Genomic DNA, 23,680 nt, shown 5'->3' with positions numbered 1-23,680 from the left:
AGAGGCTCCTGGCTCCTGGCTTCAGATTGGCTCGGCTCCAGCTGTTGTGGCCACTTGGGTAGTGAATCATCGGATGGAAGATCTTCCCCTCTCTTTCTCTTCTCCTCCTCTGTATAGCTGATTATCCAAAAAAAAAAAAAAAAAATCTTAAAAAAAAAAAATCTTAAAAAAAAAAAAATAGCCAAAAAAGTTGTGTTTGAAGAAAATGACCTCCTTGAGATTACCTTCTGCAGAAACTGAAGGTTTACTGTTTCAAAGACGACATTTACCACCAGGAGCTCTGCTCACAAACATGAGAAAGTGATATTCACAAACATGAGAAAGTGATACGATTGGTCTTGTGCCTGGAAGAACTGAGTTTAGTCATAAGGAGGACTTACAGAAATAGTTCTTTCTGTTATAGTAGAGTACAGGATGAACAGGGCCCTGTGGACCCTGGGAGCTTGTTGGGAAGTGCTAGCAGGGGAGCACAGCTACTCATAGGCCCTTGACCAAAGAGTGGTCCTCCTCTAGCAGGGATGGTCGTCCTCTTCAACTGAGCACAAAGCTTCGGGAGGGATACACATGGAGTAGTGAAAGAGAAAGGGGACGCTGCCTAGCCAGCAGATCACCCCCACATATGCATATGGCACTGAGAAGAGGGAAAGGGACTTGATCCAACCTGGGGGTTCAGTCAAGTTTATAGGGAAGGAGAGCGCAAAAACAGTGGGAAGAAAGGACCGGAGGTGTGTACAGGGAACTGCAAACCATTTGGTATCTATATTTGGAGCTTAATGAACTGGTGGAAGAAGAAAATTAATTTCCCAGGCTCCAGGTTACATTGGATTGTAGCTGATTGGTACCCTTTAGGGCCTGTCTGGGTTCAGTGGGAAGGAGCATACCCTCATTGTGGGCGCTGTTTGAGGTAGGAAGAGCGGTTTGGAGACTAGGTTTGGAGAGATGGGAAAGAAGAATCTAGATACCTCTGGCCTGAGACTGGGTGGATGTTAGAAGTCGTAAACAAAAACTTGAATGCAAAGATGACGAGGTCACTTTTTAATCTGTGAGCTTTTATTTGCCCTTAGATGTCTACACAAAACACTTTGAAGGGTGAGTCAGAAACTGGGTGGTTGAGGGATGCACTGAAGAAATACAGCCTATGGTAGAGATGTGGGCCCCTCAGAGGAACAGTAGGAGAGAGATGAGGGACTCCCCAAGGGTGAGGGAGGTCACTGGCTGCAGTGGTGTAAGACCTCAGGGCTCTGCCTCAGGGCTTGGATTCCCAGGTGACGCTGGCCACCTGCAAGTATGCCTGGCATGCTGACTGGGCTACCATGGTAGACAGGCAAGTCCCTGCCTTCTAAGCAGGTACTGTTATTGCAGGCCCTATTTGCAGTCAGGGAAGTGAGTTGTGAGCGAAGACATGAACCTTGAGAAGCAGCCAATTATGGAAAGAACATGGCACCAGCAGCCGGTGCTAGTGCAAAGTGCAGAGGGAAAGAGCTTGACATAGTAATAAAGTGGTGAGCCCTGGGAAGAGAGAGATGGACATGATCCAGAATGTTTGGGAACTTCAGGTCGTGGTGTAGTGTTTGGATCTTGTTCCATGTAGTGGGAAGTCACTGGAAGGTTATAAGCAGTTGAATGATGAGATTTGTAGGACATAGATTGGTGTGGTTTAGAAGGCTGATGGCTCTGTTAGAGCAGGGACAGCACTTCCCTTTCTGTGCTGTTGAGCACTCAGTCCCTTGGGTGGCCTCTTGTAGCCCTCCTTTACCACTGCCTGTTTGTTAACCTTGCACTCTGGCTGCTTTGCTTCTTTGAGTGTGTTTCCACGGATAACTCAGAATCTAAAAGATACAGCGAGACAAGGACTTGGGTGTGGTTAAGTGGAAAAGAACCCTCTGAAGAAACAAGTTTGTACCACGTGGATTAGAAAAGCTGGTGGCCTTTCTTTCCTGGCACCTGAGTTTATCCATTTTCCAGGGGTGGTACAGATTCCCTTTGGAGAGACCCTGCAGATGTTCCTCCAGGCTAAGTGATGTATTCACTTGTCCATGTTTTTTTTTTTTTAAGCTTTGTTTATTTTTATTTGAAAGGCAGATCAGTAGAGAGAGTAGAACAAATAAATTTTCAATCCATCGGTTTACTCCATAAGTGGCCCCCACAGCCACTTGGGCTGTATTTACTGATTTACTCCCCAGATAGCCCTCACAACCACACTGTTGGGCTGATCTGAAGCCAGAGCTTCTTCCAGGTCTCTCATGTGGGTGCAGGGACCCAAGCACTTGAGCTGCCTCCACACCTTCCCAAACACACTAGCAGGAAGTTGAATTGGAAATAAAATAGCCAGGTCTCAACCTGATCACCATATGGGATGCCGGCACCACAAATAGAGGCCTAATCTACTAGGCCATGATGTCAGCCCTAAGTTGTTCATATTAACAAACTTTTTAAAGCCTGTACTGTTGTGCCAGACCCTATGCTATAGAAAACTGAAAAGTTCATTATTTAATACAATAAGCTAGCCTGTGATCTCCTTAAATTTGGTTCAACTTAAGAATGGGGAAGCAGGCACTGTGGCACAGAGGGTTAAGCTGACAGATTCCCACATAGTATTTCCCAGTGCCTACTTCCAGTCCTGGCTACTCCATTCCTGATCTACATCTCTGCTACTTCATCCTCGAGACAACAGGTAATGACTCATTTGCTTGGACCCTGGACACCTACATAGAGAACTTAATGGAATTCTTGGCTATATTTTCTTCTATTTTATTTATATAAAGATTTATTTATTTATCTTGGAAAGTCAGATTTACCGAAAGAAGGAGAGACAAAGATCTTCTGCCCGCTGGTTCACTCACCAAGTAGCCATAATTGCCAGAGCTGAGCCGATCTGAGGCCAGGAGCCAGGAGCTTCTTCCGGGTCTCCAAGGGTTTGGGGGCATCCTCTGCTACTTTCCCAGGACACAAGCAGGGAATGGAGCTGGAAGGGGAAGTGGAGCAGCCAGGACACAAACTGGCACCAGTGCTTCACTCCCCAAATAGCTGAGAAAGCTGCTGAGCCAGGCAGAAGCCAGGAGCCTGGAGCTTCATGCATGCATCCCATTTGAGTGCAGGGGCCCAAGCATTTGTACCATCTTATGCTACTTTTTCATTACATTAGCAGAGAGCTGGATCAGAAATGGAGCAACAAGACTCCAACTGGCACCCAGAAGGGATGTTGGCATCACAGGCAGTGGCTTTACCTAATGCACCACAGTACTGACACCTAACTTTTTAAGCTCTTTTCTGCATATTCTGTCCCCTTGATCTGAAGATGAACTGATCTTGACCATGCTACTCTGAAGTGATAGGTTCGTTCCTTTTCCTTCCTTCTCTTGTCATCCACTCCACAATCCTTCAGTTCAATTGAATAAATATTCATTCATCATCCAGTAGGTAATCAGAATAGAGGGGTATTGGGGATCCATGCAGTGGCATGTATCAGCTATACAACTGTACTCATAAAACTGCAGTTCGTCTTTCTGTACCTACTTCTCTGTATATTTGACTTTCCAATAAAAAAATAAATCTTTATAAAAGTAAATAAGTAAATAAATAGAATAAAGAGCCGGTATGGTAGCTTAGTGGCTAAAGTCCTCGCCTTGCATGCGCTGGGATCCCAAATGGGCACCAGTTCATGTCCCGGCTGCTCAACTTCCCATCCAGCTTCATGCTTGTGGCCTGGGAAAACAGTAAAGGATGGCCCAAAAGTCTTGGGACCCTGTACCGCCCGTGTGGGAGACCCAGAAGAAACTCATGGCTCCTGGCTTTAGATCGGCTCAGCTCTGGCCGTTGTGGCTATTTGAGGAGTGAACCAGTGGACAGAAGGTCTTTCTGTATCTCTTCTCTGTATATCTGACTTTCCAATTTAAAAAAAAGTAAATATTATTAAGAAATGACTTTGTTTTGTTAGGGACCTGTTTGTTTTGTTTTGTTTTTATTGGAAAGGGCAGATTTTACAGAGAGAAGGAGAGACAGCGAGAAAGGTCTTCCATCCATTGGTTAACTCCAAGTGGCTGCAATGGCCAGAGCTTGAGCCAATCTGAAACCAAGAGCTTCTTCTGATTTTTATTTGAAAGGCTGAATTACAGAGAGGCAAGATAGAGATCTTCCATCTACTGGTTCACTCCCCAAATGGCCCCCATAGCCAGAATTGGGCTGATCTGAAGCCAAGAACCTGGAGCTTCTCCCAGGTCTCCTATGTGGATGCAGAGCTCAAGAATTTGGGCCATCTTCCACTACTATAATCAGGGAACTGGATTAAAAATGGAACAGCTGGGACTTGAACCAGTGCCTATATCTGGCACTGCAGGTGGAGGTTTAACACTACCATGCCACAGATCCAACCCCACAAAACTTTTTCTTTTAATATTTGATATGTCACTGGGATCTGACTTAAGAAATTTGCTTAAATCTGCTTATAATGGGCCATGAATTAAAATCCCAGTTTTAAGAGTTAAATTTCTGGGCCCGGCAGCGTGGTCTAGCGACTTAAGTCCTCACCTTGAACACGCCCCAGGATCCCATATGGGCGCTGGTTCTAATCCTGGCAGCTCCACTTCCCATCCAGCTCCCTGCTTGTGGCCTGGGAAAGCAGTCGAGGACGGCCCAATGCTTTGGGACCCTGCACCTGCGTGGGAGACCCAGAAGAGGTTCCTGGTTCCCGGCTTCGGATCGGCATAGCACCGGCCGTTGCGGCTCACTTGGGGAGTGAATCATCGGATGGAAGATCTTCCTCTCTCTCTCTCTCCTCTTCTCTGTATATCTGACTTTCTAATAAAAATAAATAAAAAATCTTTTTAAAAAAAGAGTTAAATTTCTGTGGATTTTCAAACAGGAATCCAGTGTAAGTTCTTTATAAAGACAAGTGATTCCAATAGATGTGATTTCAAAATTTTAGTTTTTAGAAATATTTTTTTGAGAGGTGAGAGATAATGTATCTTATATCTGCTGGTTCACTCCGCAGCTGCTGCCTACAAGAATCAGCAGTGGGCCAGGCTGAATCCAGGAGCCTGGGTCTCTGTGGTGACAGGGTCCCAGATGCTTGAGCCATCATGAGCTGGATGGGAAGCAGAGATGGGAATTGGTCCCAGATGCACTGATTTGGGATGCAGGTTCTCAAAGCAGCAGTTTAAGCTGCTCTTTCGCAATACCTGTCTCAATTTTGAAACTTTTTCAATGGGCCCTTACAAGTCATGTGCTCTCAACAGGCCCTCATTTATGCAATAAAGAGACATAATGCCACAGAGGAAAAGGAAGGCCATGCCCCATGTCATAAGTCATCTGTGGCAGAGTGAGGGCTGGTTCTATGGTCCCCCAGTCAAGAGATCAGTGTATACAGACTCACATTCCCAGGAATCCTTCAGGTGCTCTCCGCCTGACTGTCCCTTCAGTGCTTGCTGCTCCTTTACTCTAGCTCTTCTTCTCCTTGAACCTTTCTAAGCTTTAGTAGCACCACCCTTCCTTTGGCTCCCCTGCAGGGCTTAGTGCCCACACAGAGGTAGCTATCAGAATGGATAGCGTAAGTAATCACACAGGTATTCTTGCTTTATTTCAGGCATGCCTCTGGCTCAGGCAGTAGCCATTCTTCAGAAGCACTGTCGCATCATCAAAAATGTCCAGGTTCTCTACAGTGAGCAGGTGAGTGGTGGCTAAAGTTTCTTCAACTAGCATCCCTACTCAGTAATTGTCACCTCCAAAAGTGTTGTGACTATTCTCGATTATCTGGTGCTGCTGGGTTTGGAACAACAGTAACAGTTGGATCTGTTTTTGTCTATCTTGACTTACCTACTGGCCGTTAGAGACTTCTGAAGTCACCTGGTCTTCTAGTGTGCTTGTCGTCATCACTGTTGTGGTTAAAATGGCCTCTTCTGCTTTGCTGGTTAGTTCGTGCTCAGGATTACTGTAGGGGCAGGCATTGTGACATGGACCCAGCTTCTGACTGACCTTTCTGCTGTCATATCTGGGAAAGCAGCAGATGATGAGCACCTGGCTGTCCACACAGGAGACCCAGCTGGGGTTCCTGGCAGTTGGGTCCAGCATTAACTGGCGCAGACGTTTGGAGGGTGAACCAGAAGATCTCTTGAGATGTTTCTGTCAACTCTACCTTTCAAATAAACAGACGTTTTTAGGAAGGATTGTTGTGGTGCAGATTTCTAGCTGGCAGAGCATACCAGACTGAAAAGTAGTACATATACCCTGTCGCTGGATGTCTCCCACTAGCAGTCGCTCGCTACTGAGCTGTGAAGCACAGTTTGTCCATGACAGGCTGCTTGCCATGCAGAGCAGCCCATATGTCACAAGCTTTAAGAGATCGTGTTGAGCCTGCAGGGACTTAAGGATATCCTCGATGGATTTTCTGACTCTTGGGGTAATGGTCTGATGGTTTCAAGACCACATGTTCCAATTAATTTCCAATCCTAAAGCAACTGATGGCTCATTTTTGACAAGAGTTTTGCACAAGACAGGTGGGTAACCTTTCTGTGAAGCTTCCTGCTTTGGCCGAGAGTAGAATCAGAATCGGACCTGTTACTTATACCCAGAACTTTCACTGGGCAGTCCTGTATGTTTGTGCCAGTATGGTGAGCCATTCTGCGAGGCATCTTTCTGAGAAGAGGGGTGCTTGCTCTCCAAGCAGGGGTGTAGGTATTTATGCAGGGTGCCTGCTATAGGACAGATTCACAGGTGTTCCCAAGGGGTTCTTTGAAACAGTACTAAAGTGGTTTCTGATTTATAGTGAAGGATAGATGGTTGATTTTTCACCTTGCTCTCAGTTCAACTGTAGCCTAATCCAGCTATCACTATTAGATCATGGGAAAGCTACCTCACATTTAAACACAAAAGGGGGAGACAAGCATTTAGCATAAGACACCTGCAACCCCTGTCAGAAAGCTTCGATTTTAGCGTCAGCTCTGCTTCTGATTCTCCTCCCTGATAAGGTGAACTCTGGGAGGCAGCACTGATGGCTCGAGTAGGTAAGTTCCTGCTACACATGTGGCAGGCCCAGGTTGAGTTGCCAGCTCCTGACTAGGCCTAACTTAGTCTGTTCAGTTGATGCACAGGGGCAGTACAAAGGCGGATGAGAGTTAAACAGCTGTTTTTTGTCTCTTTATTCCTTTCAAGTAAATAATTTTTTTAAAAGACTTTTTTTTTTATTGTAAAGTCAGATATACACAGAGGAGAGGCAGAGAGGAAGATCTTCTGATGATTCATTCCCCAAGTGGCTGCAAGCGGCCAGAGCTGCGCCTGCCTGAAGCCAGGAGCCTCTTCTGGGTCTCCCACGCGGGTGCAGAGTCCCATTACCTAGGGCCGTCCTCGACTGCTTTCCCAGGCCACAAGCAGGAAGCTGGATGGGAAGCGGTGCTGCCAGGATTAGAACTGGTACCCAAATGGGATCCTGGCACGTGCAAGGCAAGAACTTTTAGCCACTAGGCTACCGTACCAGGCCCTCAAATCAGTATTTCCAATGAAGAAATGACTTTGCAATAAAAATACTAATTTGAGAATGATTTGCTTGATTTTGAAAATTGTGTAGTAATAGTATTTGAGAGAGTATAGGAAAATTGAGATCCTCCCTGCATTCTTCCTCCAAGCAAAAATCTGAAGTAACTAAAATGTTGCCTTATCTTGTTTGCGTCTGGAATGAGCCTGTCCAAAATAGAACTTTGTGTCTGGGTTGAGAGTAGGTAACCCAGTGTGGAGGTTCACTGTTCTGTTACCTTCCTTGAGACCTCATGGCTTAGACACTCACACAGACCTACTGGAAAATTTTAACGTCTTTCTAGTTTTTACCAGTCATGTTCTTGCTACCTGTGGAAGGCCAGTGAAGCAGAAGGACAAACAGTCTGAGCTAATCTTCGAAGTCTCTTGGGAGCGAATTTCTTGGTGAGGCCTGTATCAGCAATGGCATCTGGCATTAATGCCCAGGTTTCTGTCCTCTGTCATCCAACTGTCTACCTCAAGAAGCTCCATAAAGAAACTAATGTAAATCCCCTGGGCACCTGTGTGCTACTTGTGAGAAGACCAGAGATGTGAATATTGGTGTTTTTTCTTGTCGGTCAGCACTGAGGAGTCTTCAGTCATTGAATCCTTGAAATGTTGACTGACTGGACAGCTACCAAAGAATGCTGTGTGCCAGCTGCTATCCTGGTGCATTCTGACCTACTGTCTCTGACCTCAGAACAGCTTGAAGGAAAGAGATGAAGGTGTGCCTGTGAGGAAACCAAAGCACAGAGAAGTTTTTGAGAGTCCCCAGAGGTCACCAGGATTCTGTTCTCTGCTCCGTGCTGCTGCTCCCTTTTCCCCAGGACTCAGGAGAAAATGCAGAGCTGCGACCAGTTCTTAGGCGCGATGATCAGGTCTTAGGTGCAGCTCTCTAGGAAGAGCATGTTCTGATGTGGAGTGTTGGTAAGCAGGCAGGGAGAAGGAGTAAGAGTGCAGTCTCGTGTATGACCGTGTCAAGAAGTATTTGTTCCAGAACTTAGCCTAAAGTATTCAAAGAATAAACTGTGTGCCCTGCAGAGAACAAGGAGCTTTGTGAATGAGTGTGGCTTCAGCTGACGTGCAGAAGCAGTGTCTGCTGAGTCTGGGTTGTGGGCTTTTCACATATCCCACATCCTCACTGACTGCCCTGCAGATTTGATGGCAGCAGACTCAAGTCTCTGGACCCTGGAGCCCAAAAGACAGTGACCTATATGCTAATGGTGTTGTCCTTTTCACCCAGGTATTTGGACTGAAGCCTGGGAAAAAGAGGCTTTTTGCACCCACTATCATAAAGCAGAAGTGCAGGCTGGAACTACACTTTGCATTTTTCTTTCTGGCTTCCAAGCTTCATTAGCTGGGGGCGGTGGGGAGGGACTGCCCACAATTAGGTATTCTCTGTGCATTGCATTTATACAGTAAGGCTTTTTTTAGTAGATGCTGGTGAAGAAATCAGTGGTTCAAAGTGTTTTATTTTTGTTTTGCAGTCTCCTTTAAGCCACGACCTCATTCTTAACCTGACTCAGGATGGGATCAAACTACTATTTGATGCTTTCAATCAGAGACTTAAGGTAACTATTATAACAATTAATGTTTCATCTCCAGCTGAGCCAGTTTTTCTGGTTGGTACATGCTATTGTGAAATGTTTCATAAACTTGTAAGTTGCTATGGCCATCTTTGGTTTAGAGACCATCACAATGTAGGGACCAAGGTTCTGCATGATTCTCTGATAGGTTGGGGTTGTTTGAAAAGGGCTAGGACAGCAAGGTCCAGGTTGTACCGCTGTGCTGAGCCTTCACCTACGTCACCAACATCCCACATGAGCACTGCTTGGCGTCCCGGCTGTTCCACTGCCAAGCTAGCTCCCTGGAGAAAGCAGTAAAAGATGGCCCAAGTACTTAGGTCCCGGCTGCACACACAGGAGACCTGGATGACGCTTCTGGCTCCTAACTTTGGTCTAGCTTGTCCTCAACCACTGAGGCCATCTGGGAAGTGATCTAGCACATTAAAGATCTTGGTTTTTCTCTGTAACTGTTTCAAACACATAAATCTTTTTTTAAAAAATAAAATTAAAAAAAAAAAAAGAAAAGGCTAGGAAAGGCTGCTGTCTTATGCTCTGGAATAAGACTGTTAAGATATGTTTAAGGGGGCCCGGCTGTGTGGCCTAGCAGCTAAAGTCCTCACCTTGAACGCCCCGGGATCCCATATGGGCGCCGGTTCTAATCCCGGCAGCTCCACTTCCCATCCAGCTCCCTGCTTGTGGCCTGGGTAAGCAGTCAAGGACGGCCCAATGCCTTGGGACCCTACACCCGTGTGGGAGACCCGGAAGAGGTTCCTGGTTCCCAGCATCGGATCGGTGCAGCACCGGCCGTTGCGGCTCACTTGGGGAGTGAATCATCGGATGGAAGATCTTCCTCTCTGTCTCTCCTCCTCTCTGTATATCTGACTTTGTAGTAAAATAAATAAATCTTTAAAAAAAAAAAAAAAAACAGATATGTTTAAGGGCCAGTGTTGTGCAGCAGGCTAAGCCTCTGTCTGGGACACTGGCATTCCCATATGGGCATTGGTTCTAGTTCTGGATGTTGCATTTCCAATCCAATTATCTATGCATCTTACTTTTTTAAAAAAAAAAAAAATGTGGAACATGCTATGGAGAAGGGGCTTTGGTTTTGAATAGGAAAATTAAGACTAGCTGAGTATTTGGCATAGCTTCCCCTTAAGCTGTATGTAAGTATTAAAAACATGGGACCTACCTACAGAATTAGACCAGTCAACTATAAATCAAGTTTATGTATCTTGTTTCTTAAACTTCATTCTTGTGTCATTGTGGCTTGGAGAGATAGGAAACAAAACTCCTCAGAAGGTTGGAGCTTGGACTTGACACCACCAGCAACAAGTTGATCCTTTAACCTACTTGAGGAAATGTAAACAAACATGCTGGGATCCAGGGCTGCCTTAATTGGCATTCAGATGCTGTTTGCCTAACACCTGTTCAGTCCCGGATGTTTTGAATATAGTCTAGTTACATGGACCCTGGCATCCCAGGATGGTCATGTGATGCCAAGCTCATGCGTCAGAGTCACAAGGCTGACTGTTGGACTCCAGGTAGTAGCCTAGCAGAGCCATTGTTTTGGTTAGGTTGGGTAGCCTTTCCAAAAGAATCGAGTACTTCCCCATTCTCAGCAGCCTGTCACAAGAAGCTGCAGAGTGAAATAGCACAGGGGAAAATCGAGGGATGCCTGAGAACCCCGTCACCAGTGTTAAAGGGCACAGGATGAATTTCATTGTAACATTATCACAGATTAGGGGACCACTAACCTAGTAACACCTACACCTCCACAGACAGTTCTTGAGGGGCGGGCTTGGTGAGCCAGATCAGCCACTATCTGGTATGCTTGTGTCAGAGTACCTGGGTTCAAGTCCGGGCTCTGTTCTCCATTCTTGTTTCCATGCCAGTTCACATCCTGGAAGGGAGCAAGTCAGGGCTCAATAGTAGGATCCTTGCCACCCACATGGGAGATCTGCATTGAGCTCCTGGCTTTGATCCGGGCCAGCCTGGGCTATTGCAGCCGTTTGGGGAGTGAGCCAGTCAATAGATCAGTACCTGTGTCTGTATGCTAGTCCTTTTGTTTTCCTTTCAAATAGATCAAAATAAGTCTAATTTTAATATATATATGTATATATATTATATGTATAATATGTGTATATATATATACATATATATATGTATTTTTAAATTTCACTCTTTCCTTTACAATTTATTTTTTTATTTGAAAGGCAGATTTTTAAAAATTTGTTTTACTTTTATTGGAAAGTCATTTACAGAGAAAAGGAGAGACAGAAAGACCTTTTCTCCTCTGGTTCACTCCCCAAGAGACCACAATGGCAAGCGCTGAGCCGATCCCAAGCCAGAAGCTTCTTCTGAGTCTCCCACGTGGGTGCAGGGTCCCAAGGCATTGGGCCATCCTTTACTACTTTCCCAGGCCACAGGCAGGCAGCTTGAATGGGAAGTGGAGCAGCTGGGACACAAACCGGCACCTTATGGGATCCCAGCACATGCAAGGTAAAGGTGTAGCCACTAGGCCATCTCTCTGGGCCCAAAAGAGAGATTTACAGAAAAGGAGAGACAGAGAGGTCTTCCTTCTGCTGGTTTACTCCCCAGATGGCCACATGGCCGGAGCTGAGCTGATCTGAAGCCAGGAGCTGAAACAGAAGTGGAGCAGCCAGGACATGAACTAGTGCTGATATGGGATGCTGGTGCTTACACACATATGATTAGCTTGCTATGCAACTACAGTGGCCCCTTATCTATCTATCCATATCTGTCTGTTTATTTTAACTGTTGACTGGTAGGTGACAATGACAAGGGGGAACACTATGGAGTCCTGTCCCACAGGGTAGATAGCAGATTCATCTTTCTGGGCTCATTGGCTAGCTGTCAGCTGTAAGGTTAGCAGCTGGGGAGGCAGAGTAGCTATGAGCAGAGCTCTGAAGATGGAAGCACTCTGCAAGCACAGTGAAATGTGCCAGTTGGGCATTCGGAAGAGGACACTGTCTCGTCCTGTACCTGTGGGCTTTTTTGTTTGTTTAATTTATTTATTTAGCCCTCTGTTCTGTTTCATAGAGAGAAATGTTCATATAGTACATTAATACCTGTAGATGTTCCTGTTCTGCAGTGGAACCCCAACTTTTTTATCCCGATCTATAAATTAGTACCCATTAAATTAACCTTTCCATTTTTCCGTCCAAGCCTCTGTTGACCTTTATAGTTTAACTTTCATATGACCACCTTTTTAGACTACACAGTAAGGGATGTCATGTGGTACTTACCTTTCTGTGCCTGGCTGATTTCACCTAATGTAACAACCTCCAGTTACATCCATGTTATTGCAGATGACAAGATTTCTTGCTTTTCTATGGCTAATATTCAGTTATGTAAATGCATCTTGGCATTTCAGCTAAGGCTGAACCCACTAAAAAGCAAACTTCAGGGCCAGCATTGTGGTACTGCATGTGAAGCCACCACCTGCACTGCCAGCATCCCAGCTGAACTCTGGTTCAAGTCCCAGCTGTACAACTTTCAATCCAGCTCCCTGCTGTTGTGCCTGGTAAAGCAACAGAAGATGGCCCAAGTGTTGGGATAAGTAATCTTGGTGACATTTTAAAAACTGGGAAAGATATTGATGGGGATTAAATGAGTGAATGCATTATGAAAAAAGAAAGAAAAAAAAACTTCACAAGGGTTTTGAGGTTCATCAGATGGTTTAAACCATATGCTTTTTTTTTTTTTTAAAGATTTATTTTTATTACAAAGTCAGATATACAGAGAGAGGAGAGACAGAGAGGAAGATCTTCCGTCTGATGATTCACTCCCCAAGTGAGCCGCAACAGGCCGGTGCTGCACCGATCCGATGCTGGGAACCAAGAACCTATTCCAGGTCTCCCACGTGGGTGCAGGGTCCCAAAGCTTTGGGCCATCCTCGACTGCTTTCCCAGGCCACAAGCAGGGAGCTGGATGGGAAGTAGAGCTGCCGGGATTAGAACCGGCGCCCATATGGGATCCCGGGGCGTTCAAGGCAAGGACTTTTAGCCGCTAGGCCACGCCGCCGGGCCCAAACCGTATGCTTGTTAGGGACATGACCAAACACACATTTAGCCTAAGCCAGTATTGTACCCTGTTTTCTTGCAAGATAGAACTGTCCCTTCATATTTTTATTTTGTGAAGAAAATACTTTTATAAGCTGTTTTTAAAAGGAACTAGATTTGAGTTTTTATAATATAACAAAGTATGGAGTAGAAGGAATGGGCTCTGCATTCAGAGCCTTTGAAGGCTGCATGCGTCTGTTTCTCTGGAAAGTGTTACTGCCCTGGGTGAGAGGGATTGGGAGAGTGTTGCCCAGTACGACTCAGCTGGGGACTGGCTACCCAGGCCTTGATCCATGAGCAGTCCACTGGGAGAAATAAGGGGAGCAGAGTTGGGGAGTGTTTTTCCCATAAATGTACTATTTATACCATAAATATCTGTTCAGTTTTGTCTGTAATCAAACTAATTAACAACTCAAGCTTTTTTTCTCTTAGGTGATTGAAGTATATGACTTGACTAAAGTGAAGTTAAAATACTGGTGAGCCTTCTTTCCCACTGTCTGCTTGATACAGAGAAGCCTTATTCACTGGCTTCATTACATTAGCAAGACTCCCACGTGCAGCAGCCCAGGAATTGCAGCCATGCTTCCTGAGGCAACCTTCAAGCTTGCTCAGTTCCCTGGTGGAAGAGAAATAACACAGCAGATCCTTAAGAAGTTTTAAATACTTCACATATGTGTCTTTCTGATGTAACCCCAACAAAACAGGGTCTCAGTTCAAAGGGCAGTATGACAGACTGAGTCACATGCCATTCCTTACACAGCCTCTTCTAGCAACTTTTTTCCAAATATTTTTATGAGCAGCAAAGGTGGGTCAGATCACATGTCTGACTTCAAAGTCTATGCTAAAGAGAACAGCAAAGACCATCATGGTAGAGCTGAAGGCTACTCTTTAGATGAAAATGGGGATGACCTGTACAATCCAGGAATTTGGGGCCCCTATAATGTAAGGTAGTATGTTAACATCTAGAATAATTTTTTGTTAGCCTCTGCTTTTGTAAAAGCGTGAAGAGGTTGGGGTTCTGGGGCAGGCTTAGGCAGCTCTTATTCACAGAAGGGTGGAGAAGCAAACGTGCAGTAGCTCCTGCAGACTCAAGTTTTTGGTCACTTTACTGGCAGCATCCTATCTCAGGGTTTGGCTTTCTCCTCTGCCCTTTTGTTCAGTGTCAGTAGTGTCTTTAGAAGTCCAGGAGAACTGACTCTGTCTGAGCTTCATAGTAACTGAGCTTATCCTCTTATTTCAAAGTTGTTTCATTAGGGGCTGGCATTTGGCATACCTGTAAGACCATGACCAGCACACATGCATCCCATTCAGAATGCCTGGGTTTGAGTCTGTGCTCCACTCCCCTTTCCAGCTTCTTGGTTAATGTGCACCCCAGGAAGCAGCAGTTGCTGGTTGGCTCGGGTATTTGGATACTGCCACCCACAAGGGAGACCCTGGTTGAGTGGTTGGTTTTTTATTGTTTTGTTGTTGTTTGTTTTTTGAGCTCAACACCACAGTGTTTTATTTCCGGGGTGTGGGGACAGGGATAGGTGGGCTGTTCAGCCCTTCTTGGTGTCTACCTTGAGCATGGCGGCCAGCACGCTGCTCAGCTCCTCACATTTCCTCTTGGCGCAGATGTGCGTGCCCACCCTCTTCTTGAACTTGAGTGCCCATTTGTCCTTGGAGACCTTGAACAAGTCCATGGTGCAACACTCAGGAGGTGAAGCCACACACTCCCAGATCATGTCCCGCACGAACTTGGCGTGCTTGGTCAGCTGCCTGCGGCGCTAGCTGTGCCTCAGTTTGCTCATGTTCTTCATTACCTTGTGGCCTTTATTGAGGCCTATGGCCATGGGGTAACACACAGCATGGCTGCTGCTCTGCACCACATCCTAAGCAAGAAGGCCCTGGTTGAGTTGTTAACTCTTGGCTTTAGCTTGACCCCAATCCAAGAAGTTACAGACTTTTGGGAAGTGAACCAGCAGATGAGAGAGGTTTCTCTCTGTATTCCTCTTTTGCAGTGGAGTACATTTCAATTCTCAAGCCATAGCTCCTACTATTGAGCAGATTGACCAGTCTTTTGGCGCAACCCATCCTGGAGGTAAGCCAAGTTCCTTTGCTTCCGCTGGATACCAGTGGCAGCCAACTGCAATAAAATCAGCACCTCACCCTACTTCCTGAAGGTGGACTCCTGTAGGATTTGGGGGTTGGTACTAGGGTGTGAAGGAAGGTTCCTCCTTCTTGTACCTAGTAGTTCAACTTAGAATTGGGGGCCCACGTGAGGTACTGATGTTTGTCAGGTTGCTTTATGTCAGCTGTTTCAGAAACTCAACAGCTATACTGTTTTCTTCTCCCCACTCCACAGTGTACAACTCCGCTGAGCAGCTCTTTCACCTCAACTTCAGAGGACTGTCCTTCTCCTTTCAATTAGACTCCTGGACTGAGGCTCCCAAGTATGAGGTCAGTCCTTCCTGTCCCTTGGTGTGGGTCAGCAGGCAGTGCCATGAGGGAGGAGAAACTGGCTAGGCAGCCTTGTTTGGTTTCCTTGTCTTTGAGTTTTTTGTTTGTTTGTTTTAAAGATTTATTATTATTGGAAAGCCGGATATACAGAGAGGAGGAGAGACAGAGAGGAAGATCTTCCATCTGATGTTTCACTCCCCAAGTGAGCCGCAATGAGCCGGTGCGCACCAATCCGATGCTGGGAACCAAGAACCTCTTCCAGGTCTCCCACACGGGTGCAGGGTCCCAAAGCTTTGGGCCGTCCTCAACTGCTTTCCCAGGCCACAAGCAGGGAGCTGGATGGGAAGTGGAGCTGCCGGGATTAGAACCGGCGCCCATATGGGATCCCGGGGCGTTCAAGGTGAGGACTTTAGCCGCTAGGCCACGCTGCCAGGCCCGTCTTTGAGTTTTGTTTTTTTTTTTTTTTTAAGATTTATCTATTTTATTACAAAGTCAGATATACAGAGAGGAGGAGAGACAGAGAGGAAGATCTTCCGTCTGATGATTCACTCCCCAAGTGAGCCGCAACGGCCGGTGCGCGCCGATCCGATGCTGGGAACCAAGAACCTCTTCCAGGTCTCCCACACGGGTGCAGGGTCCCAAAGCTTTGGGCCGTCCTCAACTGCTTTCCCAGGCCACAAGCAGGGAGTTGGATGGGAAGTGGGGCTGCCGGGATTAGAATCGGCGCCCATATGGGATCCCGGGGCGTTCAAGGCAAGAACTTTAGCCACTAGGCCACGCTGCCGGGCCCTGTCTTTGAGTTTTTTAAGGGGCCTAAAGTGATAGCGTAGGCTGGACAGGAAGAGCAAGACCCAATGGGCATCCCCAGGAGGAAGGTATTTCCTGCTTACTGGGATCATTTTTCAGGGGTAAACCCAGTTAGGTGTCATGCTAAAGCTCATACTTACTGTGGTTTTCATAGTGGCTAAGAATTTGGGGATTTTGTTTGCTGTGTTTTCAGTTATGTGTAGCTTTTAGTAAATACTCCATTTGTCTCCAGGCAATAATATAACTTTTAAAAGACTTGCATGTTATATTAAGGAATCATTTTTATATTATTTCCTGATGAAGAAAACCTAAGTAAAATTAAAGATGAACTAAAGATGTTTGGGATGAGTTTATTGACCAACCCAGAACCATGTTTGACTATGTGCTTTGACCTGACCAGTTTTCAAGGACCATAAGGTTGGAGGGGGACCAGACCCTAGTCGCATGGCCTGCAAGGTACTTCTTGTCTGTGTTTACAGCCCAATTTTGCCCATGGTCTAGCTTCCCTCCAAATACCCCATGGAGCAACTGTAAAGCGAATGTACATCTACAGTGGAAACAGCCTCCAGGACACCAAGTAAGTGTGAGGAGCACACTGATGCCACGGGTTCCCTGGGAGGGAGGACCAAGTGTCTGCTCACTGGATGCTGTCTCCAGGGCTCCTGTGATGCCCCTGAGCTGTTTCCTGGGCAATGTCTATGCCGAAAGCGTAGATGTTCTTCGAGATGGAACTGGACCTTCAGGCTTACGACTTCGCCTACTTGCTGCAGGTCAGTGACTGACACTGAGGTGGGTAGATTCCCCATTTAACCATTTTGAGACATTCTAAAACTGTGTGTGCTTAGAGGAAGGTGTTAGTCGATTCAGACATCTATAACAGAAGACCTTAAACTGTGGGGCTTATAAACAATAGAAATGTATCACAGCTATGGAGGGTGGAAAACCCCAGATGAAGACATTGAGAGATTTAGTATCTGCTAAGGTTATTTAGGTCAGTTACAGAGAGAAGAGGAGACAGAGGCAGAGCTCTCTTCCACCTGCTAGTTCACTTGCCAAGTGACCAGCACCAGCCAAGGCTGAGCCAGGAGCTTCATCCAGGTCTCCACGTGGGTGTAGGAGCCTAAGCATTTGGTCCATCTCCACTGCTTTTTCCAGACCGTCAGCAGGAAACTAATGTGGACTGGAAGTGTAGCAGCAGGAACATGAATCTATGCCCATATGAGGTACCAGTGTAGCAGGTAGCAGCTTTACCCACTATGTTGGCTCCAAGGGCCTGCTTTTTTGTTTTAAATGTAATGAAAGATAGAGTTAGAGAAAGGGAGGTGGAGCAAGAGATCTTCCCTTGTGGTTCACCCCCCAAATGGCCACAATAGCTGGAGCCAGACTGCTCCAAAGCCAGGAGACAAGAGCTCCTTCTGGGTCTCCCATACTGGGTACAGTTGTCCAAGCACTTGGGCCATCCTCCTCTGCTTTCCCAGGTGTATTAGCAGGGAGCTGGATTACCAGTGCTTATACGGGATGCCAGCACTGAAAGTGGCAGCTTCACTCACTATACTATAGTGCCAGCCATAGTGGGGCCCCTGAACATTGAATCTATATTAGGGGAAAAAAAAGAAAGAAAAAAGAATCTATAATAGAAGGTGCCTGCAGGGCCTGGCACAGTGTCTAAATCCTCATCTTGCATGTGCCAGGATCACACATGAGTGCTGATTTGTGTCCCAGCTGCTACATTTCCCTTCCAGCACCCTGCTTGTGGCCTGGGAAATCAGGAAATAATGATCCAGGGTCTTGGCACCCTGCGTCTGTGTGGGAGATCCGGAAGAAGCTCTTGGCTCCTGGCTTCAGATCCACTTAGCTCCCGCTATTGTGACCACTTGGGGAGTGAACCAGCGGACAAAAGATCTTTCTCCCTGTGTCTCTGTGAATCTGCCTTTCCAATACAAATAAATAAAAATCTTATACCACAACACAGGGCCATTCTTTTTAAGGGTTTAGGCTGCTGCCTGCTATGCCAGCATCGCATATGGGTGCGGGTTTGGATCCTGGCTGCTGCATGGGTAAGACAACTCTTTGCTGATGATTGTGGGAAGGCATTGTAGGATAGCCCAGGTTCTTGGTGCCCTGAACTTGCATAAGAGACCAAGAAAAAGCTGTTATCCCCTGGCTTTGGCTTGACCTCATCCTGGTCATTGCAGCCATTTGGGGAGTGAACCAGCAGGTGGAGGATCTTGTTTCTTCCTCCCTGAGTCTCCTTTCAAAACAAGTTAAAGGTACTGGTGGAGAAGCTGTCATTGGCCATGCCACATTTCTGAGTACTTGAATTTGAAGTCCACCTCCAGCCTCCTGTCAGTGGCAGACCCTGAGATGCAATATCATCTTCCTGCCCCATCTTTGAGACACCTGGGTTAAATTCCTGGCTCCTGGCTATAGCTTAACCCAGTCTGGGCTATGGCAAGCATTATTTTAGAAATTTCTTTCCTTTTATTTGAAAGGTCTAGAATCAGTCTCATCTACAGGTTCAGTACTGAGCTAGGCCAAAGCTAGAAACCCAAAACGCCATCCCAGTCTCCCATGTGGAAGGCTCGAGTACTTAGAACCATCATCTGCTATACATTAGCAGGAAGCTGGACAGAAGGGAAGTAGCCAGATCTCAAACCAGGCACTCCACTACAGGACATAGGCATTCCAAGTAGCAACTTAAGCCACTATGCAAAACGCCAACCCCTAAATATTTTTTAAGACATTGGAGGAGCCAGCACAATGGCTCAACTAGCTCAGCCTTCACCTAAAAGCCCCAGGATCCCATATGGGGTGTAGGTTCATGTCCTGGCTGCTCCACTTCCCATTCAGTTCTCTATGCCTTGGGAAAGCAGTGGAGAATGGCCCAAATCCTTAGACCCCTATTCCCATTGGGAGACCTGTAAGAAGCTCCTGGCTTCAGATCAACTCAGCTCTGGCCATCAGGGCTATCTGAGTAGTGAACCAGTGGGTAGAAGATTTTTTCCTGTCTCTCCTTCTCTGTAGTGTGCTTTTCCAGTTTAAATAAATAAATAAAAAAGGCAGTGGCATAGGCCAGCACTGTGGGTTAAACTGCTGTCTGTAATACCAGCATGCTGTATCTGTGCTGGTTTGAGTTTTCTCTGCTAACATGTGTAGAAAAGCTGAAGTCTTTTTTTTTTTTTTTCTTTTTTCTTTTTTCTTTTAAGCCTAAGTGTTTAAACCATGTAGGAAGTGAACCAGCAGATGAAGGAACTCTGTCTCTCCCTCTGTCCTTCAGCCTTCCAAACGAGTAAATGAAGTCTTAAAAAGACCTCTCCCCTGAACAGTAGCCTCCTGGTTAGAAATATCTTAAAATGGTCTTCTAATAAAGGCAAGATAATAACTACTTGAAGGAGTGTTGTGAGATATTTATTTAAGATTTATTATATTTATATGAAAGGCAAAGAAAGAAATCTTCCAATGCCTGGTTCATTTTCCTAAATGGCAGTAATGCCCAAGGTTGGGCTAGACCAATGCCAGGAGCTTCTTCCAGGTCTCCCAAATGGGCGCAGAGGTCCAAGCACTCAGGCTGTCCTTGCTGCTTTTCCAGGGACCTGGATAGGAAGTGAAGCCTCCAAGATTCAAACCGGCACCCATATAGGATGCCAGTGTCGCAGGCCATTGCACAGGCCGCAGGGATGGTGCATTTCAAGTGGTTTTTGGTGAGAATTGAGATTTGGTAGCAAGTTCAAACAGTTTTTGGTTTTTTGTTTTTTAAATAGAAATGCAATAGTTGTTTTGGATTTTGTGTGTGTGTGTGGTTTTTGTTTTTCTGTTTCTAATGGAAAGTTAGATTTACAAAAAGAAGAGACAAAAGATCTTCCATCCACTGGTTCACTCCCCAGATGGCTGGTTATGAAGGTCTATTAATCATCACAAGTGACAGCAAGAGAGCCTGTTGAGTTTGGGAGTCACAGCAGGTTCTGGCTGCCACCCTGTACCACACACTCCCAGGAGCTGCACATGTCACCGCCCACACTGTCCGTAGGGCAACACTTTCTGTGCAGACAGGGCCTCACAGGGTTATCTAATCTTACCTTGACTGAGACTTTCCTTTGGCAAGCACCAGGGTCTCAGTGAACCCATTTCTTCCATCTGCTTCCTTAAGAAGTTTGCCTACAGTGATGCTTTTAACATGTCTTAGTTCCCAGGATGTTTTATCGAAGACACACTCCAGAAAACCACACTAAAATTGTCTCCTAAAATAGAGGGTAGTCTCACCTGGGCAGGTTATAAGCCAAGTATCCTCTATGTAGTCCCAGTGCTTGGGGCTCTGGGGTCCCCATTCCTGACAGTCCATCCCTTCTTCTCTGCAGGTTGTGGCCCTGGTCTGTTAGCAGATGCCAAGATGCGGGTGTTTGAACGTTCAGTATATTTTGGTGATTCCTGCCAAGATGTTCTTAGCATGCTTGGCTCTCCACACAAAGTCTTCTATAAATCTGAAGACAAGGTAGGGGGATGTGTTTACAGAATGAATAGGCTGTAAGTGTGAGAGAGACTAATATATCAACATTTGCTGTGTTTCCCTTAAAACCTGTTCTACTTAAAGTTGGTAGTGAAGTAATGGAAAATTCAGCCTCTGCCCCTGCCTATTGTGCCTGCCTTTGCTGGACCAAGCCCTAGTCTGTGGCAGCTGATGCCCACATTCTTGCTTGCAGCTGAAAGTTCTACAAAGAATTTCTTGTCAAAACTGTGTTAAGGGGTTGGACTTTAATTCAATATTAATTTTTCCCCACAGATGAAAATTCATTCTCCTTCCCCTCATAAGCAAGTTCCCTCTAAGTGCAATGACTACTTTTTTAACTACTTCACTCTTGGAGTGGTGAGTTGCAGTTTCATTTCCGCAGTGTGGGCAAGGGGTGTCGGCATACCTGTGTGTACATGTGTGGTAGCAGCCAGGCTTGGGCCACAGTGAACCGATGGCTTTGCCCCATGACCTTTCCTGCCTCTGGAATGCTGAGGAATACAGGCTCCCTGCTGTGTCATGACTTCTTTTCTGAGGGAAAACATGGAGACTCCAGAACGCAGGTTATCATAGAGCACTGGAATCTGGAAAAGACCCAGGGTATTTTTAGTGGCCCACCCAGGGGCAGCACAGCGGGCATGGGGTCCTGGATGGAGCCAGGGGTCAGTGTCACTGCTGGTGGACAGCACATGTGGATGAGAAACGTTTGGGGCAGCAGTGCACCAGCAAGAACTGTCGCAGGGCTGGCTGAAGTACAGGTCCTCTAAGTGCTGGGTCTTCTAGGTTCCAAGTTCTTGAGGCAGTAAGGGGTAGGTGACAGAGAGGGAGACCTGTCAGTAGCCAGGAGGGGTTGGCAAATGGCTGTGGGACATATACTGCTGTGGGCAGCATGGTACTGCTGTAAGGGACCTGTGGGCCTGACCCAGTGACAGCTGATGACAGGCAAGATGGAGGGACACAGCCCCAGTAACATCTATTTACTGGGCCAGGGCTGAATCCTAGGTAACCCTGTACTTGCGGACCAGGACAGAACCTGCAACTGCAAAGAGGTAGAAGGGTATCCAGTGGCCAATGCCAAGTCTAGAGCCAACCCCTTCTGAGAGATCAGGCTGGAATTTCACTCCCACGGAGAGCTGGCAGTAAAGCTTTCCTTTCACCTTTTACTTTCCAGGGAGTGTAGCCTGTGTCTGCCTGAACTAGCAATGGTTGGGTCCTCTGCCCACTGAAAGTGTCCAGTTGGGGCTTCCTGGCCTCGGGCACTCTTGTGAATAAGATCTTGGAAAGAGCTCAGTCCTGCCTCAGGGACATTTCCAACTTAAGCACCTTGTTTTCTATCCCAGGACATCCTGTTTGATGCAAATACACACAAGGTGAAGAAGTTTGTCCTACATACCAATTACCCTGGACACTATAACTTCAACATGTAAGTAGTGTCTTAGGAAGAAGCCTTGGGCTGAAAAACCCCAAGAAAGAACTTGGGCTTTTGGGTGTTCCTTGATTTATTTGCCCTGAATTCCTGCTATTCCCAGGGGCTGGATTGGGAAGCAGCAGTGCCCAGGCTTCCCAGGAAGTCTTGCCCTTACATCTTTGCCTTCTCTGTAGCTATCACCGCTGTGAGTTCAAGATCCCACTGGCCATAAAGAAAGGTGAGCAGTGAGTGCCCTGGGGGTAAGGAGGGTGCTTGTGACTCGGTTTCCCACTCCCACTCTGAATCCCCAGGGGAAAGCCTCTGCCTACCTGCTTCCGTGGCCGCCGCCTCATCTGCAGACCGCGCCGCTCTTGGAGGTCCTAGAGGGCCTTTCCTAGGGTTGCGGCACTGCTGTCCTCAGGAGGTGGAGGAGCGTTTCCTGGGATAACTCTCCAGTGCTCACCACCCATGCTGAGTGCCTTCTATTCCCTGCCAACCAATGTGGCTCACACGGGCTGACTGCTCTCCACCCCCGAGCTCCAGTTGGCCTTTGGGTGCCCCTTAAGTGCTGCAGCCTGTGCCAGGGTCAGACCTAGGGCTGGGCCAGTCACCGACTCACCCTGTGTGCTTTTTTCAGAAAATGCAGACGATCAGACAGAAACGTGCACAACCTATAGCAAGGTGAGAGCCTATTTTCTTGACAGAGCCTGAGAATGAGGCAGGCATGAACCTGCAGGCAGTACGAGGCCATGTTGTCTGGGTCATCACCAGCTAACCCCTGTGCTCTGTCTGTCTCACAGTGGGACAACATCCAGGAGCTCCTGGGTCACCCTGTGGAAAAGCCTGTTGTCCTGCACAGGTGAGTGCCAAGTTGTTGCTGACACTCTGTCCCATCCCTCCCATCCCAGAGGGCTCAGGAAAGCCTGGCAGTGGTACTGCATGGATATTATAGAAGCTTCTAGTACTGCAACAAGCATACTTCCTGCCCAGCCTGAGAGCCAGCTGTTCTGTGTGTTTATCTGTGGCAAAGAAGTGGCTGCATGAAACAGTTCCTGTCACCTGACCTCCAGGCATAGGGGCCCCCTAGTTAGAAAGAGAGGTGACCTTCTTGGTGGCTGCCAAGGCTCTCATCAAAGCCCCACCTGCTGTGGCCTTCCTGACTTCTCTTCACACCCGTCTAGTTCCACGGTAACTCTGTTCCCCATCAGGCTACATACAGTTCTGAATGAAGCCATCCTTACCTTAGCAGCTCCCTCTGTGGGAGACATATACCCACCACTATGAGCAACCACTGGCCTGCAACCCACATCCCAAAAGGAACTGATTTCCCTCCCTGTTTGACCTTGCCCTCAGTCTGCCTCTCTTACTCTGG

At 46.8% G+C, this 23,680-nt stretch overlaps 1 protein-coding gene and 1 long non-coding RNA gene across 5 annotated transcripts in view; one reads left to right on the top strand and one right to left on the bottom strand.

Moving 5' to 3' along the window:
- Window positions 1–23,680, top strand: part of PHAF1 (phagosome assembly factor 1) — a 29,087-nt gene that overhangs the window by 3,532 nt on the left and 1,875 nt on the right. Inside the window, exons 3-15 of the mRNA XM_004583925.2 lie at window positions 5,582–5,664; window positions 8,991–9,074; window positions 13,583–13,626; window positions 15,151–15,230; window positions 15,495–15,589; window positions 16,876–16,973; window positions 17,054–17,166; window positions 20,752–20,885; window positions 21,174–21,257; window positions 22,241–22,323; window positions 22,503–22,546; window positions 22,946–22,989; window positions 23,109–23,167. Coding sequence (XP_004583982.1) covers window positions 5,582–5,664; window positions 8,991–9,074; window positions 13,583–13,626; window positions 15,151–15,230; window positions 15,495–15,589; window positions 16,876–16,973; window positions 17,054–17,166; window positions 20,752–20,885; window positions 21,174–21,257; window positions 22,241–22,323; window positions 22,503–22,546; window positions 22,946–22,989; window positions 23,109–23,167 — 1,045 coding nt within the window. The remainder of the gene's footprint in view (window positions 1–5,581; window positions 5,665–8,990; window positions 9,075–13,582; window positions 13,627–15,150; window positions 15,231–15,494; window positions 15,590–16,875; window positions 16,974–17,053; window positions 17,167–20,751; window positions 20,886–21,173; window positions 21,258–22,240; window positions 22,324–22,502; window positions 22,547–22,945; window positions 22,990–23,108; window positions 23,168–23,680) is intronic.
- Window positions 13,126–23,680, bottom strand: LOC131482284 (uncharacterized). Of its 4 annotated transcripts, XR_009246858.1 has the most exons (4): window positions 22,638–23,680; window positions 22,484–22,562; window positions 21,307–21,431; window positions 20,757–20,874 (listed from the first exon to the last, which is right to left on the bottom strand). It is a non-coding gene; the product is annotated as an uncharacterized LOC131482284 (long non-coding RNA). The 4 variants fall into 4 exon arrangements; XR_009246857.1 differs by adding an exon at window positions 13,126–13,766 and having other exon boundaries at window positions 20,657–20,874; window positions 21,307–23,680; XR_009246856.1 differs by having other exon boundaries at window positions 22,484–23,680.

This window comes from Ochotona princeps, chromosome 16 (genome assembly GCF_030435755.1).
Source record: "Ochotona princeps isolate mOchPri1 chromosome 16, mOchPri1.hap1, whole genome shotgun sequence".
In the NCBI taxonomy this organism is placed as follows: domain Eukaryota; kingdom Metazoa; phylum Chordata; class Mammalia; order Lagomorpha; family Ochotonidae; genus Ochotona; species Ochotona princeps.
The sequence above is the reverse complement of the archived record's forward strand: the minus strand, read 5'-3'. Positions and strand labels throughout refer to the sequence as shown.